Source organism: Carassius gibelio, chromosome B4 (assembly GCF_023724105.1).
Source record: "Carassius gibelio isolate Cgi1373 ecotype wild population from Czech Republic chromosome B4, carGib1.2-hapl.c, whole genome shotgun sequence".
Classification (NCBI taxonomy): Eukaryota; Metazoa; Chordata; class Actinopteri; order Cypriniformes; family Cyprinidae; genus Carassius; species Carassius gibelio.
The window spans coordinates 22,796,728-22,815,305 of record NC_068399.1 but is presented as its reverse complement, the minus strand read 5'-3'; the positions used below and the strand labels follow the sequence as shown (position 1 = coordinate 22,815,305).

The window sequence follows — 18,578 nt, the reverse complement described above, 5'->3', positions numbered from 1 at the left end:
TTGAGCAAAACTGCATTCCTCATACAATTACAATTAGTAAATGTAAAAGATGCCCAGTCTTTCCAGTAGAGAGTTTCTGATTCCTCTTCTGTTTACAGTGGACACATAGAGCTGTGTGTGTGTGTGTGTGTGTGTGTGTGTGTGCGCATGTAGCGTGCAGAGCCATCCAGGACTGCCACAGCACATCAGTTAGCTATCCACAAAAACAACCCTTTAGCTTGTTTACAGACAAGTACACAAACGTACCACGCACTCACATAAAAAACACACACTACTACAGTATTTACCAAAGTTTTGCTTTTCAAGTAAAAATACTACTTGCAGGGGCAGATATTCAGCAAAAGACTTATGAGCTTCCCAAAAAGCAAATATGGAGCATTTCTGGTTCTCTATCCCACTTCTAATATTCTATATTTTTCTGTACAGCTACTGGCTGGCTCTATCATTCTCCTCCCTCTCCAATCTTCTCCCATATATATATATATATATATATATATATATATATATATATATATATATTCTGAACAAAGCCTTAAAACTAGGAGAGGATGAAAAGAAGAGGGTCGTACACTCCTCTCCACATTCCACACATGATTGTGAGAGACATCAAAGATGCGATAACGAAGCAACCCACTCTCATTCATGACTATGTGTGCGAACCGTTTAGATTTGCGTAGTGTGTGGGAATGCATCCGCCTCAACGTGGAGAAGCATCATTAGTTAAATCTGACAGGCGGAATGAGAAAGCACAAGAGGGTCGCATGATCTGCACATGCACACGTCATGAAGTCACACGACACAACTGACTTTACCAAGCATTTGAACCGAATGCACCATGCAAACACAAAGACATGCCTAGTGGCCGCCTGCGCGTTCATGCCTTCAACTTCCACCTCTGACCTTCAGCTCTGTCCATGGTTCAAGACAAGTACAGAAGTGAGATGTCGCAGAATTGGCTGTTCTGAAGCCACAGTGAGAATTATAGAGCACACAAGGACACATGAAAGAATATGAAAATAGCCCAATGGGACATGACAATCTTTCACCAGCGGGTAATATCATCAATAACAGTGAAAGTAACAGACTATCACATTACTTTTCATAAATATGCCACAAACAGTCCAAAAATAGTGTTTATTATAATTAGAACAAAACACTGAACTGCACATCTCAAAATGCATGATAATATACCTATGATATACCTTGGAAGAGTTTTATTATGCAGTGCTATGTTTTTATGCATTCATACCTGACTTGCATCTTAAAGCGTGTATAATTTCATTTTTATAATAAGATAATTAATTTATTATTATTACAAAATAATAATATTTTTTATGATAATTCAAATTATTAATAATGAGAAACCAACATCATAAGTTAATTTTCTTTTTTGTTATCGTCTTTTCATTCTTTAAAAATTCTGTAAATTACACAAATTTGAAATGCAGTTAGATTTTTATGTATTTATACCTAAATTTGCAGCTTAAAACTTATATATATATATATATATATAATATAATATTTTATCAGTACTCCACATACTACATTCAAAAATTTTGGCACAAATTTAATTACATAATAGAGTGGGAATTTAGACCAACATGGCAAAACTACACAAACAAGCTTACAATGAAATGACTGGCTCATTGAAGTAGGACAAAAATACAGTATTAACAGGATGAGACTCACCATCCGATCGGTGGATGCAGGTGTGCTGGTTGTCACTCAGGAAGAAGCCATCTTTGCACTGGCACTCATAGCTGCCCATGGTGTTCACACAGATCTGCTGACAGCCGCCATTGTTGTCCAGACATTCATCCACATCTAAAGAGACACAAACACACACGGTCATTACAAAGCACACAAACACAGTCATTCAAGTACAAGGATCTGGGCAAAACCAGCATGCTTTGTCTCTCTGCGTAACCAGAGCCGGCTCAGCTCAGGTATTTGCAACAGTGTTTGTTTATCCGGAGATGATTTTCCTTGATTTCCTCTCAGAGACTATCGGTTACTGAAGAATGCAGCTACTGAAGAATGTTGATTAAATGAGTAGTTTGATAAATGAGTTTCCAAACCATCTACCAGACAAATAAACCAGAAAACAGACATCCAATCATTCCATCTTAAATAAGAAATTTAAAGCAATATCCGACATCAAGACCTTCAGTAGTGGCTACTTTTTAAATACTCTGGCTAAACTAAAATCTGTTTGCATGAGAGTATCTTATAAGTTCAATCTGTATGTGTGTTTGCTTATTGCTTTGACAGCTCTATAAATGGCATTGTGGGTATGTTGGTTTGAGTAACAGCGTGACACTGGAGACCAGTAACACACATGAGTGAGTTTTATGCAGCCTTAACACAGCAACCTGCCTCTGTGGAGTCGGCAGCCCATAACTCTCTCTCAGGGGTGCTATTATGTCTCAGAGTAACACCACTGCCACTCTTCTGTCACTCGTCACTGCTGAATGTTCATGACAACATATTTTCCCACCCAGGCTAGAGGTTACAGGTCCGTAATCACCATAGATACTTCAAGACCACTAAAGGGGATCGTGCTTGGAATCCACATAGCTGTAATTTGAATAGACAACATGCACATGCTGGTCGTATTACTCTGGTATTTTGTTAAACAAGACAAAGAAAAGCAAAGCAAAACAAAAAGAAGCAAAACCCCAAACAAAACTAAACCAAACAAACAAAAATGCCCCAAACAAAAGCAAACAAAATCAAATTATGTCACGTTGCTAATGTGAGATGCAAAGAAGCGCAGAGATGAAGGAGTATCAGGATAACAGCCTTTAATAGTCCAAAACAAGGGGTAACACAAGACTTGGCAGGAACATACACATAGTACATAATATAGACGACAACAGATAACACTTTAAATGCAGGGCTTAACGAGGGGTATTTAACGGGACACAGGTGAATCAAATGACTAACTCAACGAAAGGGGAATAACTGGGTCATGGGAAGCACATGAGAGAAAAAACCACAAAACAGGTCAATTTTCCTGAAAAATTAAAACCACAAACCCAAATCACCCTCCTCCCCTCAAAAAAAAACAAAGACCAAATGAAACCAAACACAAAAAATTTAATAAAAAAACAAACAAAACAAAAAACAAAATTAAACCAAGCAAAACCAAATGAAACAAAACAAAACCAAAATAGCAAAAAAATAAATAAAGCAAAATGAAACAAAACAAACCCAAATCAACAGCCCTCCCCCAAAAAACAAAAACTAAATCTAAATTAAACTAAATAAAACACAGCAAAACAAATCTGATCAAACAAAAACAACAAAAAACAAACAAAAAACTAAATTGAAGTGAAACAAAATAAACAAAATGCAAAACCCAAATTAAACCAAACAGAACTAAAACATTTATGCTTATAATTTGAATAGACAACAGTAAATTCTGGTAGCATTCTCATAAAATTTTAATTACTAATAGATATCAAAACACAATATTATCTGAGCCAAAAATACTTTACCTAAAAATACCTATAAATAACTGTGTTTAATTTTTTACTATTGAGCTTCCATGTTGTCATACAGTCATTAAGTCATTAATAACCCTAAACGTTTAGGCATGCCCTAAACTTTAAGAGGAGAAATGATACAGCACAACAATATTGTTTAACAAGTGAGAAACAAAGACAACTTCTGCATATTTTTATAAAATGCATTATAGAAAAAAAAATATAGTAATAGCTTCATTAAGAGTTACATTTAGAAAGAATATAGAAAATAATAGTCTGACATTTATGAACAGATACATGGCAAATTTTTGTAGGTATGCTTCCATCTGTCTTGTTTTAGAATAATCTGGTTCTATTGTTTACAAGCTACTTATAAAACTCACATTGAATGTTATAAACTGGAAGGCTGAATGAGCATCAAAGCTTATGTAAATGAGGTGTGGAAACAACATGCCAGTTTCCTCCACTGTCATAGGTGAATTATCAGCACTGCACTCACAAACACGCTAAAGTCACTGTTTTCTGTAGATAGAGACTGCAGTGACTGTTTCCACGTCTTTTGATAATGGCACTGTGTGACAGCTAATGTGGACGTGTGTTTATGTTTAATGCCCTGTCTGTTTGGAGTGCGCAGAGAGCCAGCCTTTACAGCCGTTAGCGCCTGTACGTGGTGGCACAAAAGCACATTATCCAGCCAAATGACTTCACTATCATCTCCCGTGTAGCTTACGAGCTAAGACTACTGAGCTAAAGGAGACTAACTGTCTAATGAACTCGGGCTTTGTGTCCTGAGTGGATTTTGTTGGTGTGTACACATTATTAGGGCTAATTTCTTTGCTAAAGTCTGGACATGCTATTTATTCTATTTTCTTTGAATAAATTACAATAATACGCATCAGCTGAAAGACATGTATGAATGTAGGACATACACACACACACACGTAATCTTATCCACAACATGCAGACACAACCACAGTTTAAATTGGTCACAGTGGTTTATTATGTGGCTCCGGCATTACCTGGTGACATAACTCTTATTTTAGCATCTGCGGTGCGTCTCGTTAACACAGCCAAGACAGCAAGGCCTTTACTGTCCTTTTAGCTACTGTACCTATCAAGAGAGGGGGTCTTTTTGCCCTTGTCCACAGAGGCATCCCTGTCTGTCCCAGGAACCAAAAGTTTTTTGTACTACGTGGCAGGGTTTAAAAGTATGAGATTACCTGTGAAATTGCTTCTATTTTGCATTGATTTAATATATAACGTATTAAAGGAACACTCCACTTTTTTTTTTTTAAATAGGCTCAATTTAACTCCCCTAGAGTTAAAGAGTTGAGTTTTACCGTTTTAGAATTAATTCAGCCAATCTCTGGGTCGGTGGTAGCACTTTTAGCTTAGCTTAGCATAGATCATTGAATCTGATTAGACCGTTAGCATCTCGTTCAAAAATGACCAGAGTTTCTATATTTTTCCTATTTAAAACTTGACTCCTCTGTAGTTACATTGTGTACTAAGACCGACGGAAAATGAAACGTTGCAATTTTCTAGGCCGATGTGGCTAGGAACTATAGTAGAATAATAGAAACTAGCGAGATGCTAACGGTTTAATCAGATTCAATGGTCTATGCTAAGCTAAGCAAAAAGTGCTACCACCAAATCCGGAGATTGGGTGAATTGATTCGAAAATGTTAAAACTCAACTGTTTAACTTAACGGGAGTTGGAAATTGAGCCTATTTTCAAAAAAAATTGCAGTGCTATTTTAAAGGATTCTCAAAGTCTGAAAAATCTGTCATCAAATGCTTCTATTTATGGAATTCCTTACTGACCCCAAACAGTTCAACAGTGGTGTATGTTGACACCAGTGTAATTTGTGACTGCATTTCCAAAGGATTTTCAGGAGTAGTATACGAGAAAAACCAAATAAAAATGATAATAATGATAACCGAAGGATAATCAAAAACTCCAGGTCTCCTAAGCTATAAAAGAGCAAACTTTGAGCAATAAAATTTTCCTTTGGGAAAGTGTTGCCATGTAACACCCTAAATACACAAGCTTTTTGTAATTAGATTTTACCCCCAAGCACATTCTAAATAATTTGCAATCTTCATTTACAAGTGTTTAAAGAATTAATGAAACTTTGTGGCTGAAACCTTGCGCCTTCCAAAATAAATGCCATGTTGCTTTTTTGTAGGTTGTCGTCTCTTTCTTTCCATTTTCCCTTTACTATTGTTCTTTCCTCCCTGGAACACATTTCTTCTCCTTAGAATAATACCATCACATATGAGGCCACCCAGATCACAAGCTTTATCTCTTTATTGCCACATGTAACAATCCAGTCATGGTGGCTTGCTTCTCATTTGTCAGTTCACGGACGAGGGAAATATTTGATAGGAGGGTTTGGAGAAGACATACTGGCTGCCTCTGTCTCTCTCGAGTGACTCTATAGCTGCGAGCGTAATGTGCGTCGTGTTTAATGTGGGAATGGAAACAGATATCATCAGTGTGACAGCCCTCTCTTGCTTTAAAAGGAGGGAAAAAAATAACATTTCAGCTGTCATCTCTCAATTAAGGCCCTCTCTGCCAAAATTTAAACAAGAGCCCTGGCATCCCGGTCTGCGAGTTTAAACTAGAATGCTTTTGTTTTGTTTGATTGCTCTTATGTAAACTTTAATTTGGAGGAGATCTAAGATGACATGATACAACAGGGAGAAAAAGAAAGGGAGAGAGAGAAGATGAGGGAGGAGGAAACAGAGAAATTCAGGGCAGAATAAAAGAGAAGGCATAAGAATCAAAGAGTAAGAGGAGAGGACTGAACTGAAGTGAGTTGAAGAGAAATAAACTGAATGGAACAGAACAGTAACAATAGAAGTTCAGCAGTAAACAGGACTATACAAACTGGGACAGAAAAGATCAGAATAGAAGACAACAGAAAAAAAGTGAAGTAAGGTAAATAGAAGAGCAAAATAAGCCCCTTGCACACAGATGTTCGGGGAAAATACACTGATAATATGTTGGTTTGTTCACACTGCCAGTGAATTTCTGGAATATGTGCATGCATTCAAACACATCCTGTAAAGACACGTGACATCAGGATGTGATATGTAATGATCATACACTAACGCATCGCATACATTTCCAGTAAGCTGACGAACGATCTCAGGTTCAGTGCGGATAGTGAGGAGGAAATGTTACTAGGTTGCCAACCCATGATGAATTCTGGGAACAAAAAAAAAAAAAAAAAAAACAACTGAAAAGAACCGTAAAGAATTGGACAGAAGTGAAGTGAAGTGAAAAGAACTTAATAGGTGTGAACAGAATAGAAGTGAAGTGAACAGAAACTTAAAAGGGGGGGTGAAATGCTCGTTTTCACTCAATATCCTGTTAATCTTGAGTACCTATAAAGTAGTACTGCATCCTTCATAACTCCAAAAAGTCTTTAGTTTTATTATATTTATAAGAGAAAGATAGTCTGTACCGATTTTTCCCGGAAAAACACGAGCGCCTGGAGGCGTGACGTGTGGGCGGAGCTAAAGAATCACGAGCACCAGTAGGCTTTTGCGTTGAGAGCGCTAGAAACTGTGACATTACCGTGAGGAAAAAAAGATCATCCAAAACAAACCATGGCTAACAGTCAGATTCAGCCATTTATTTATGATCCAGAATCAGATCCAGAGGCTGAAATTGAACAAGAGCAGCAGCAGCAATGACTACAGCAGGACGTCTCTATGTGGTATGTACTAAAACTGTATATATTTGCTTAGCGGTTTTGGAAAATGACTAATTTCCACTTTATGTCTTTTTTTTTTTTTTTTTTTTAAGGTGTACATTCGGAAAGTGCAGTTTTATGCCAACATCGCATGTTGTTTACTTGATGTGCTTACGCGCTGATAGCTAAGTTAACAACACAGAGATATTTGAAGCAGTTTTACTCACCGCATGTGGTTCCAACACACGATCGTGACCCTTTTTCGTTGGGACTGCATTATCCTTAAGAAATAAACGATGTGCAAATCCGGTGTCAAACTGGGCCTTGTTTGTAAAAAAAGCATCTTCGAAATGCAGGGAACAAACAAAAACACTTGCACAACTCTGTTGATGCTCTGTAAAAATAAACTTCATCCACTGGTCCCTTAATGCTGTTTTTTTTGGGGGGGGGGGGGTAATCTGTGCAGTGACATTTCGCTCTTGCTTTGATCAGTGAAGTTTGTTGTGCTCTCAGTGCTCTGCTATACGGGATCGCGCGCTCTTCCGGCAGAAGTGCCCTCAGGACCCATATAAGGAAATTCCGCTCCATCTAACGTCACACAGAGCCATACTCAAAAAAAACTTTCCGAAACTTGTGACAAACCGGAAGGAGTATTTTTGTTCCAACGTACAACTTAATTTTTGAAACTTTGTCCATGTTTAGCATGGGTATCCAACTCTTAAAAAGTGTAAAAAACTCAATATGCATGAAATAGCATTTCACCCCCCCTTTAAGATAAAAGAAGCAATGTAAACATAAGTGAAATGAAGCAAACAGAACAAAACAGATCTGACATTAGAAGAGAACAGAAGTGAAGCAAGGAAATGTGGAGAAAAAAAGCACAAACAAATGAATGTGAAATGAAAAAAAAAAAAAAAAAAAAGTGACTAGAAGAGAATTCAAATGAAGACACAAAGAACAGAAGAAAAAAAACAGAAGCGAAGAGAAATAATTCAACAGAAGTGTCCAGAAGTGGTACAACTGAACGGGACTGAGATTTCTCTTGTTTAAAGTGACCTCTGTTACAACATCAACCCTGTTGTAATTGTAACTACATGAGTTTTCTCCTCCAATTCTGATGTTGGAGCGAGAAGGGAAAAGCAGCCAAAAGATAAATAAACAGCAGCAGCAGTGCAGACATTCATAAAAAAAAAAAAAAGAGCCAAATGATCTACACATTGAGTCCAGCTGCCCTACATGGAGAGAAAAACAAATAAGAATGGAAATGAAAAAGACAGAGGAACTGCAGTAAATTGCTCTTTAATCAGCTCCCTATTAGCCAATCTTAAATCAATTAAAGCTTTAACTTGTTAACATGTGGAGATCTAAAATGACTTCCTACACAAGATCAGCCAGGCAAACAAGCCACAGAACTGATTTCCGTACCGTTTCAAAGAGCTCGCGGTTTGGTTAGCGCTCAGTAGGTTTGTTTGAACACACTCTGTGAGTGTGTGCGTGTGTGTGTTTATGCCGAACATAATCAGTGGCACAAGCCACACTAAGGCAAGCATCACTATTGCTATTGCTCATGTGCTTTACTCTTGCTTGGGCGGATTGGATATCTGTGGAATGGATTTAAAACTGAATTGAATACTACTTTTACTGGTACCTGAAAACATAAACAAACACAAATCACCCACAACACACATGTGATGGAGAGCTTTGTATGAACTAATCACATTTCCATCAGGAAATGTAAAAAATCTAGTTAAAAGACGTCATTCATTATCTCAGAAAAGGTTACAAGGAGAAAATGTAATAGAATGTCAAAAACACACAAAAAAAAATAGATTACAGGAAAAGGTCATCATAAACATGATTCATTTAACCTTTCAAGAAAGTCAATAGTTCAATAGTTTCACTTCCATCTAACTTTCCATAATGTGCACAGATGCCAATGAGGGTGCTATTAGAACATGTCATATGACGTTAAAGCGCCAATGAGAATGAATAAGATTTCGAAAGAGCAAACAAACACACACACACACACACACGCACACACACAGATGATGTGTGAATGAGAAGCATCAGCATTAAGCAGACAGGAGAGAGTAACAGGAAACATGACGAAGCACCATATGACGACAACTCTTTGACCGACTAAGTGTTTCATCTACCGAAAGACAATTTTAGCCCTTGTATAAAAACAGAGACTTACTGGAATCATTTTATGTGGTAATAAACTTTATGCCAAAAATGCTATATAGAAACTCTCGACTGAAGATTAGGAAAACTAACTAAAAAAAGACTGCATGCAAAGCAAAGAAGAGGACGAGGAGAGAAAAACCTCTAAAATGGTTGACTTTTTCTGTGTCAATCTATTTCTAGATAGAGGAGGAGAGGGCTGAGACAAAAAATCCAGGAGAGAAGTCAAGACGGAAAGAAATGAAGAGAAATGTGGCGAGTCAGACACAGAAAACTGGAAGCGGAGGGAAAGATATAACAAGAGCGATAGAAGAAGGGGGTTTCGAACAGGAGAGCCCCCTCAGTGCTGCTGATGGCCCTCTACGGCCTTGTCTTAGTTCCCAGAGCCATCATTTAGACTTGTATTTGAGACATTCCACAATAAAGATGTCAAATAGAAGGCAAGTCTATCGCCTCTAGGGAAACAGCCTGGAGTTACTCCAAAGAGACCCACAGCCAAGATAACCAAGAAAATACAGAGCGAGGGAGAGCGCAAAGACATGACGGGAGAAAGAGAGAAAGAGAGATTTTAAGGAGGAGGATAAAAAAGAAAAGTTTGAGAAAGTGAAAAATGAAGGGCTGATTTTGAAAGAAAGAAGTATAGAGATAGATCAGTATTATAAGAGTTTTAAGAAATTGTACTAATACCTTGGTTCCATAGGCATGGATTTCATGGTTGTATCATAATATTCAAAGGAATAACTTAAGAGCGCCTAATTGCTTGTTTTAGGCCAATAGTTCAACAGTATGAAAGCATTTAGTTCAACAAGTGGTTTTGATCAGAATAACAACGATGCATTAGACTGCTTAGCAAAGACAGACTTTATTAGTGCTACTGTGATAAAATTATAAGCAAATGTTCGCAACGTTGTCTTATTCAATTGCATGATTTAGAGGCAGGACTGTTTGTTTGGTCCATCAATGGAGGACAACTGAGGTAGTGAAAAAATCATTACTTTCTCAGTTGTTTGGTGCTTCTATTGGTACAGAAATGACCAACGGTCTCATGACAATTTGTAAGTATTTCAGTAAATTGGTTGTGATTTTCTTTTTCAGAATTTGTCTGTATGCTTCATACCAGTCAGATCATACAGATTCATATGATATTGCCAATTACGGGTGGACCTTTATGGGGATGTTTTACCTGCACATTGTATGTTTTTGTGCCAATCAGCCCAGATAAAATAATATGAAATCATCAATTAGGGTTGGGATTTGGGGGACGTTTTCTTACCAGTCAGATTGTGCAAATTCATATTAACTCCAACTATGGGTAGGGTTGGTTTTATCCTCAAATCATCCATTTTTAGACTAGTTGGATCATACAAATCTATATGAAATTGCCAGCTATAGGAGTGGGGTCATGGTTTACTTACAAATCATACTGTCAAATTGCACCAACACATACAAAATCGCCAACTGGGGGTGGCCCTCCATGGTGACGTTTTAAATCATAAGTTTTTGTACCAGTCAGATCATACAAATTATTTTGGAATTTCCAACTTGCAGTGTTTACAAATTCTCACAAGATCGGATTGGAAATGACACACTTCACCTTTAAGTACTTTGTGATATCTAAGTAATTACCATGGTTTTACTATTATCTGATGACACCACTGTACCGCCTCATTTGTTTTGAAAAAGACACAAATTAGGGAAACCATATAAAAGAATGCTGCTGAAGACGGAGGAGGTGCTAAAGGTCTCTGAAGGTCTGAGCCCTGATGTCCTGCTCTGGTATCCACTATCATTACAGCGGCTAATGAAAAATGACTTCAGCATCCTGAAACTCGGATTCGGTGCACAAATTTGTTTTGGATTATGAGAGCAGAGAGGAGATGAGATAGGAGAGCGGCTCAAGTTCTTCATCCAGCTGCTCAGAGGCACATCAGTGCTGTCATCTCTCTCTTTATCTCTTGTGACATTGATGTTTGGACTGTAATACATAGTCACCATGACACCATAAAGCCACCACACTTCAGGTTGATAGGTCACTTTCAACCAAAGACACATCTGCAATCACTTAGAGGGGTAACAAAGACAGACTCGCTATAAAAAACACACTTTTTAACAAATTCCTGAATCCCCACTGCAATCCAGCAAAACCATGAGACCCGGCCCTAACTCTCCGGGTCATGGAATTTCATCTTTGAACTATTCCAATAAATATGAGATGGCAAGTTATTAATTTTCTCTCAGCCTTTTCTTCCCCTACTTCCATTTTTAAACGCTAACATAAACATCGGACCTGACTGCCGATTTCTGGGAATTGGACGCGATTGCGCCACTGGTGACATTTGGGTGACATTTTTAAGAGATGAAAATAATCACAAGGTTCCTGTTGGCGCGCTCCTGTCACAATGGGGATGGAATACTGGAGCGAGACGCAGCTCGGCTGGCCTTTTCCGAGGCGCTCCGCGGAGATCGCTGAGGCAGATTTGTTTACGTTTACAAAGGGGGGTCGTTACAGAGGTCATTAGCAAGGGAAAGAGATGACGAGGGACTACCTCATCTGTAAATCTGTCAGGAGAGGCAACTGAGTGCGTATATTTCTTTCTAGCATCTTACCGAGACAGTTGTGCCCATCATCTGCCAGCATGAATCCGTCGTAGCATGTGCACCTGTAGTTCCCGGGTATATTGATGCAGTCGTGAACACATCCACCATTGTAGTCATTTTCACACTCGTCCATATCTGAAAAAGACAACGTACACACACAAACTCAGTTCAGAGAGATCAGACAAATATGAAATCCATCAATCGTTTTTTGTACAAACGGTGCAGATGAGTTACACACTGAAGATTAATACATAGGTTAAGAGTTGTTCAAATGGCAAAAAAAAATCTGTTAATGATACTAAGTAGAGGTTAAATAAGGAGGTTTAAGAAGAGCAGGCTTATGAAACAAGCTTTCATTGCTGCTATGAGTTTGTACAGGAGACAGACGTAAGTAGGGACACTTAAATAAACACAATATTTCTCTCTTTCACTCACACACACTTGAATGCATTGAAATCAGATAGACAGCAAGTGACTGTTCTCTGCCAGACGATGATCGTTGGTATCTGCTTTGTGTTTTGCGCTACCTTGGAGTGTTTGATTTAATAAACCTGGCTTGTGCTCTTGGAGACATACAGCACAAACTAAAAATATCCACGTTATTTCCCACAAAAAAAACACACAAGCCACATTGTGCAACTGCGGCTATGAGGACAGTGAGAACTGCGTTTAAGAATGTCTCGGTTTTCTTTCTCTACATCTTCTCAAAACCAAAAATCTATCCAGACAGTAAAATATTGAGTGAACACTTTCTAGCGCACATACTCATGCCACAAACACAAATCACACACACATGCAGATATACACCAAAATTATAGAGGCATAAATACTTCACTAGCATTTTATTCACTGTTTGTTTCTCTTTTCTATCAAAGAGTGTCGGTTTTGGCTTACTGTGAAGAAAAGGGCCATCACAGTAGACAAGCATGGAGCCAACTCATCATGAAAACATCCATAAACACTCTGGAGCAAACAAAAAGTTCATGTTTCACTACCGTTTTATCTAGTGAACATGAAAACCAATGCATCTGCAGGAAGAGGTCAAATTAGAGAAAAGAGAGACAGATGGACGGAGGGAGACCCCTGAAGGTAAATAATATGGAAGAATGACAGATTCAAAGGTTAAAGTTTAGATCTCACCATATGAAAGGCCACTTTAAAACAATAAAGTGGGTCTAATATAAACATTTTCATGAAATAATCCACACAATTATTAGTGATTGAGACTCAATGTATCCGTCAGTAGCATTATAAAGGCAAACCATCCAAGAACAGTAAGAAAAGGAGTTTGATTTGAGGTGATAATGTTTTTAGGTATGTGTTGCAGCCGTTTGCAAGGCTAACAGGGTGTATGTAGTGTGTCAGTGAAGGTGTGAGGGGGACGGGCTTGTTAAAGAGGTGGACGGCTAGTTAGCTTCAAGCTGACATACTTCCTGTCTCGGAGCTGTTGTTGATTTGACCCGGCAGTGAGCCGACAGTTCGGGTTGATGCTTGCTGAGGTTTCCGCTGTCAACATGCACAGATCTCTAATCGAAGGAGAAGTGTTTATGCTCAACATCCCATCGAGCAAATTAAGCACCTCCGCTAACACCTCAGCAGGGGAGGAGCCCGCGGGAGGCTAAACCTCAACACCCCTCGGCCCAACACAACACGTCCAAATCCTAACTGCTGAAAGACGTGCCATGCAGAGAGCACCAAAACTGAGGGCTCAGCAAAAAAAAAAAACTTTTTGATTGACTAGGACAGAGACAAATGATGACGCCTGGATAATGTGAGTTTCCACTACTGGTGTTTAGTGCAGGTAAATGAGCAGAAAGCAGTAATGAAGTGTAAAACGTCACTAAACCGAAGCATGCGGCCTCTTAGATTTTTGAAGCCATGTTCCATTGTTTCATAATTCATTTATTAAAGTGCTGTCTTATTATTATTATAAATGTTGAAAACAGTTGTGCTGCTTAATATTTTTGTGGAAACTACAATACCGTTTTCCCAGGATTATTTTATGAATATAAAGTTCAAAAGAACTATATATAATTTTAGAACAATTCTTTTAGTAACATTATAAATGTCTTAACTGTTAGTTTAATCCTTGCTGAATAAAAGTATAAATTTCTTTAAAATATGTTACTGACCAGATAGTAGAGTATAATAAAATGCTGATCAAAAAAAGTTTTAGATGAATTATATCATGTCACTCCACATGACACAGCTTGAAGTTTCATGTCAACTACATTTAAAGCTTTTTAGTGTGTGTGGTGGCACATAAAGCAGCAAAGAGACTGATGTGTCCTGTGAGGGGAGGGTCAGGGATGAAGGGTGGGCACACTCAAACAGCCAATCACAGCATCGGCAGCTCTGTGACGAGCCCACAGACACCAGGCAGACAATGGCCTAGTAATGGGTCGACACCTCCATCTCTCATTACATTTATCTGTCTCCTCCTCACCACCCCCCATCCCCTTTTCTAACATTTTCTCATTGAAACATATGAACACACACTTAGAAGCACAACTACACACAGACACACACACAGACTCAGAGACTAGGGCACTTCTTCAGAGGCGACAATTACCTGACCTCTTTCAGACACAGAGATAAAAAAGGAATGGAGGGAAAGAGAGAGAGAGAGAAAAAACGAGGCAGACAAGACAGTTCTCTCCCAGGTAAACTCACTGACCTAATGCTGAGTCATGTTAAGGCTTTGTTTAATCTCTCCACCCCTGCAAATAAACCCTTGCATCATGGGGGATTTGTGATCTGTGTGGATTCCCTTGTGAGCTCCGCCCCCTGATGAATCTCATTAATTAATCAATTTGCATAATCAATAAAGCCCAAAAGGGGGTGGAATGAAGCTTTGTGTCACAACTATGTCACTGCATGTTATATAATTCTCCACTTTGACTTTAAAGTATTGAAAGCGTGTAATGCTTTTAATTTCTGATAGCCACACCCCCAACTCAAGCCATTGGTTGAGCCAGTGCTGCTGCGTCATGCTGGTCGGGATGCTCAAACAAACATAGCAATGTTTTGATAGTGCCACAGAGCCACAGCGTTTACATTTTTCAGGGGAATCAACCTACAAATGGCTGCTTATAGTCTCTGCATATTAAGCTGGACAGGAAAAAGTATTTTAACACCGAAAAATAGACACACTTCTGCTGTAAGAGCATTTTAATTGCATTATAGCATCTGCTGTAGGAAACACCATCAGAAGCATTTTAAAGCATGCGTATAAATGATGTCCACCAGCCCTCAAAAAACATCAGCTACATAATGTAAAGCAGGTTTACAAATCACAGCTCACACATCACTTAACCTTACACTGACAGAAACAAGCAAATACACATTCCTCTCTTCCCGTTTCATCGGCTCACACATTTTTCTGTTTCATCGGCTTTGTTTCTGGCACAATCCGAATCCAAATCTTTCAGCAGTGTCAGCCACAGCATCATTCACGATAATACAGAGAAGCTGCAGTTACAAATTCACAATTACAAGCAGATGCACCTCGACACAGCTCAAAAACCTGTTTTTGTTGTCCATGTACTTCTCACCATCTAACCCTTATGAAACAAAAATATATTGCAGTATATTGGAAAATATCATGTAATATATATTCTTATATATGGGATTTCATATTTATTTTTTCCAATATATTGCAATATATTGAAAGCGGCAATCATTTGTATATTTTGCAATATATTATATAATATATGTATCATCAATATATTATTAAATGTATTCAAATATATAATATTTTAGAAAATAAAAAGGGAAAATAATATAATACAGTATATCACAATATATTTTAAGAAATATATTGGTAAATATATTTTCCTTTCTTAAGGGAAAGCACTATTTATTTGGAATGACCAAAAACAAAGTTAAAGATTGATCTTATAGTACAAATCCGAAAATTAAAATTTACTGAAAACTTACACAGTCTTAATTTGTTTGTCCATCGGAACAGATTTGGAGAAATTTAATATTAAATCACTTGCTCATCAATGGATCGTCTGAAGTGAATGGGTGCCGTCAGAATGAGAGTCCAAACAGCTGATAAAAACATCATAATAATACACAAATAATCCACATGAGTTCAATTCATCAATTTAAAGATCATGAAGCGATAACCTGCATGTTTGTAAGAAACAAATCCATATTTAAACCGTTTGTTTTCAAAAGAAACAAACTCATCTAAATATTAGATGAGATGAGATTTTCAGCAAACATTAGGTGAACGGTTCCTTTAAGGAGATTTTTCTTTTCTCTAATGAATTGTCTGCAATTACGGTGTTTCAGGAGAAAGATCTGAGACAATGGCCATACATAAATTAAATGTATCTGAGATCACCTTTAAAAGAGGAACCTCCGAGCAATACAATTTTACTCTGGGTTGCATCTTGGTAAATATGAGCACAGGCTGAGATATCGAGAACCAGGCAAAAGCATCAGAATAGCATTTTTTACTTAAAGGCCTTTAAATGGCAGAATGCATCATGCACATAAAACAATTATTCATATGAAACATATATAAAGCTTTTTACAGAAAATATTCAGATGCAATCATTAATATTTTCATAAGTAACTGTGATTTAATTACAGATTTTTTTCTCTGTATCTGTAACAGTTTAAAGTTACATTTATTGGTTATGAATCTCCTCATGCTCAACAGACTTTACTAGCTACAAACGCACTGATGTGTAGACAGACAACATGACTGCATTAGAGTGTTAGAAAGTGTTTTCTTAATTTTCTTCAAAGCCAAACATGCAGGGCTTTAATTAAAGGGTGGGTATGGGGTGTGTTAATGGGCTTTTTGCTTCAGACAAAACAGCCCCCCCACTTCCCACAATACACCACATTACACTGTGGACGGAATGTCCGCTCAGACAGCATAAGAGCCAAAACTGAGAGGAGACGCACACATGCACGCATAGTTAACATGCTAAGAGCGAAGCGGCCCGGTTGGATTCAGCGTAACTGACAGCCTCATTGCCCTGCAACTGTACACTGCGGTTTAAAGGTGGGAGGAAAAGGCTTCTGTAAAGTCCAGAACATCCCCAATGTATCCTTAGAGAAATAAAAAGATGCTGTTCTAGCCCACGCTGTCTGGCCTCAGACAGGAGTATTAAGCGCTAACCGTGGAGCAGTCTGGTGCAATGCCATTTCACATCCACCTAATTCATTAATGCAGTTACGAATGGGTGTCGGGTGTCATAATAGGTCGAGAGCACACTTCATGCTTTTTCTGAAACACAAGCTCCACACATGTGAGTGAAACGGGGAGAGAGGTCTCTGAGATTGGCATCTTGGCAAATATGAGCACAGGTACAGACCTTTTCAGCACTTTCCCCCGACATTTAACAGAGTATGCATGTCCACTATACCTGCTTAATAGATCTATGTGCGTGTGTAAAGAAATTACATGATGTTCATTTATCTGCGAGTGTTTCAGTGAGTGTGTGACTGTGATCCGCTCTGACCGTGTGTATGTTGGCTCCAGCTGTGCTGTGCTCTCAAGCAGAATGGGAGAGGGAAGTGTAAAGACTGGAGCAGGTTTTACCCTCCCAGCACCTCTCACCCTCACATTGCACTTCCTCCTCACTAATTAAGACCCACAGCAGGAGCTAGAGAACAGCTGGATGACCTGACTGAGAGTGTGTGTGACAGACAGGCGGACAGGGGATGGAATGAGCAAAACAGAGGGCGAGAGATCTGTCTTCCTCACCTTCGCAGTGCTTGCCATCTCCCTTGTAACCAGTCTTGCAGATGCACTTGAAGGACTTTGGAGTGTTTTGGCAGAGAGCATCGATGTGACAGTCGTCTGTGGATTCGGAGCACTCATCGGCATCTGTGGAGTAATCACATGGGCAAAGATTTAGCTAAATGCAATCGTATTGTGCAATTGAATAGTGTCACATTAGACAGAAAGTGCCACTTTTTTGGTCTAATAGATAGCTGAAGATTTCCAGTCAGCTGATGTCAGTTTCTAAAAACATGACAACCTTTCTATTTAAATTCAATAAAAGCTTTTATATCTCTTTGTTCATCTCTATTTTTTTACAAACCAAACACATTCAAACAGAAGAGCAAGAATGAGTTCCAGAAACACCTAAATCCATCCAAGTGTAGCACATCAATGTACCTAAAGAGAAACTATAGTCAAACTGAATTCAGTATACATTGTCTTTTATGCTAAATCTATGTTTTTACGTATCTCTGACAGGGAGTTTGGGGTGTGGTACTCTTTGTCACTGATCTGAAAGCAGTTGGCTTTTTCTTATAAGGATCTTATTGCTGGTTTAGACGGGTGAAGTTGAAGAAAACAGAACAGAGCAAAAATAACCAAATCTACTCAGACGGGACAAAAGCAGTCCAGAAAGAAGACGTTTAGCTTTTCAGCCAAGAAAAACCAACAGAGTGTCCAATAAAGTGATATACTGATTCACCTAAAAAGCAGAAATTATGCTTATTCAAGCTCTAAATACATAAGTGAATAAAGAAATGAATGTATGAATAAGCAGACTCCTGGAAAGCTCATTTAAGATAAAGTGTCTTTTTGAAGAGGTAAATGAGGTGGTTTGGTTGGGTTTTGATGTGT

At 38.3% G+C, this 18,578-nt stretch overlaps 1 protein-coding gene across 4 annotated transcripts in view; it reads right to left on the bottom strand.

Annotated features, from left to right (window-relative positions):
* LOC127956646 (signal peptide, CUB and EGF-like domain-containing protein 1) overlaps window positions 1–18,578 on the bottom strand; it is a 64,151-nt gene that overhangs the window by 44,518 nt on the left and 1,055 nt on the right. For all 4 annotated transcript variants that reach the window (XM_052554728.1, XM_052554729.1, XM_052554726.1 and 1 more), the window contains exons 2-4: window positions 17,706–17,828; window positions 11,984–12,109; window positions 1,690–1,824 (exon numbers count right to left, since the gene is read on the bottom strand). In XM_052554728.1, the coding sequence (XP_052410688.1) occupies window positions 1,690–1,824; window positions 11,984–12,109; window positions 17,706–17,828 (384 nt within the window). The remainder of the gene's footprint in view (window positions 1–1,689; window positions 1,825–11,983; window positions 12,110–17,705; window positions 17,829–18,578) is intronic.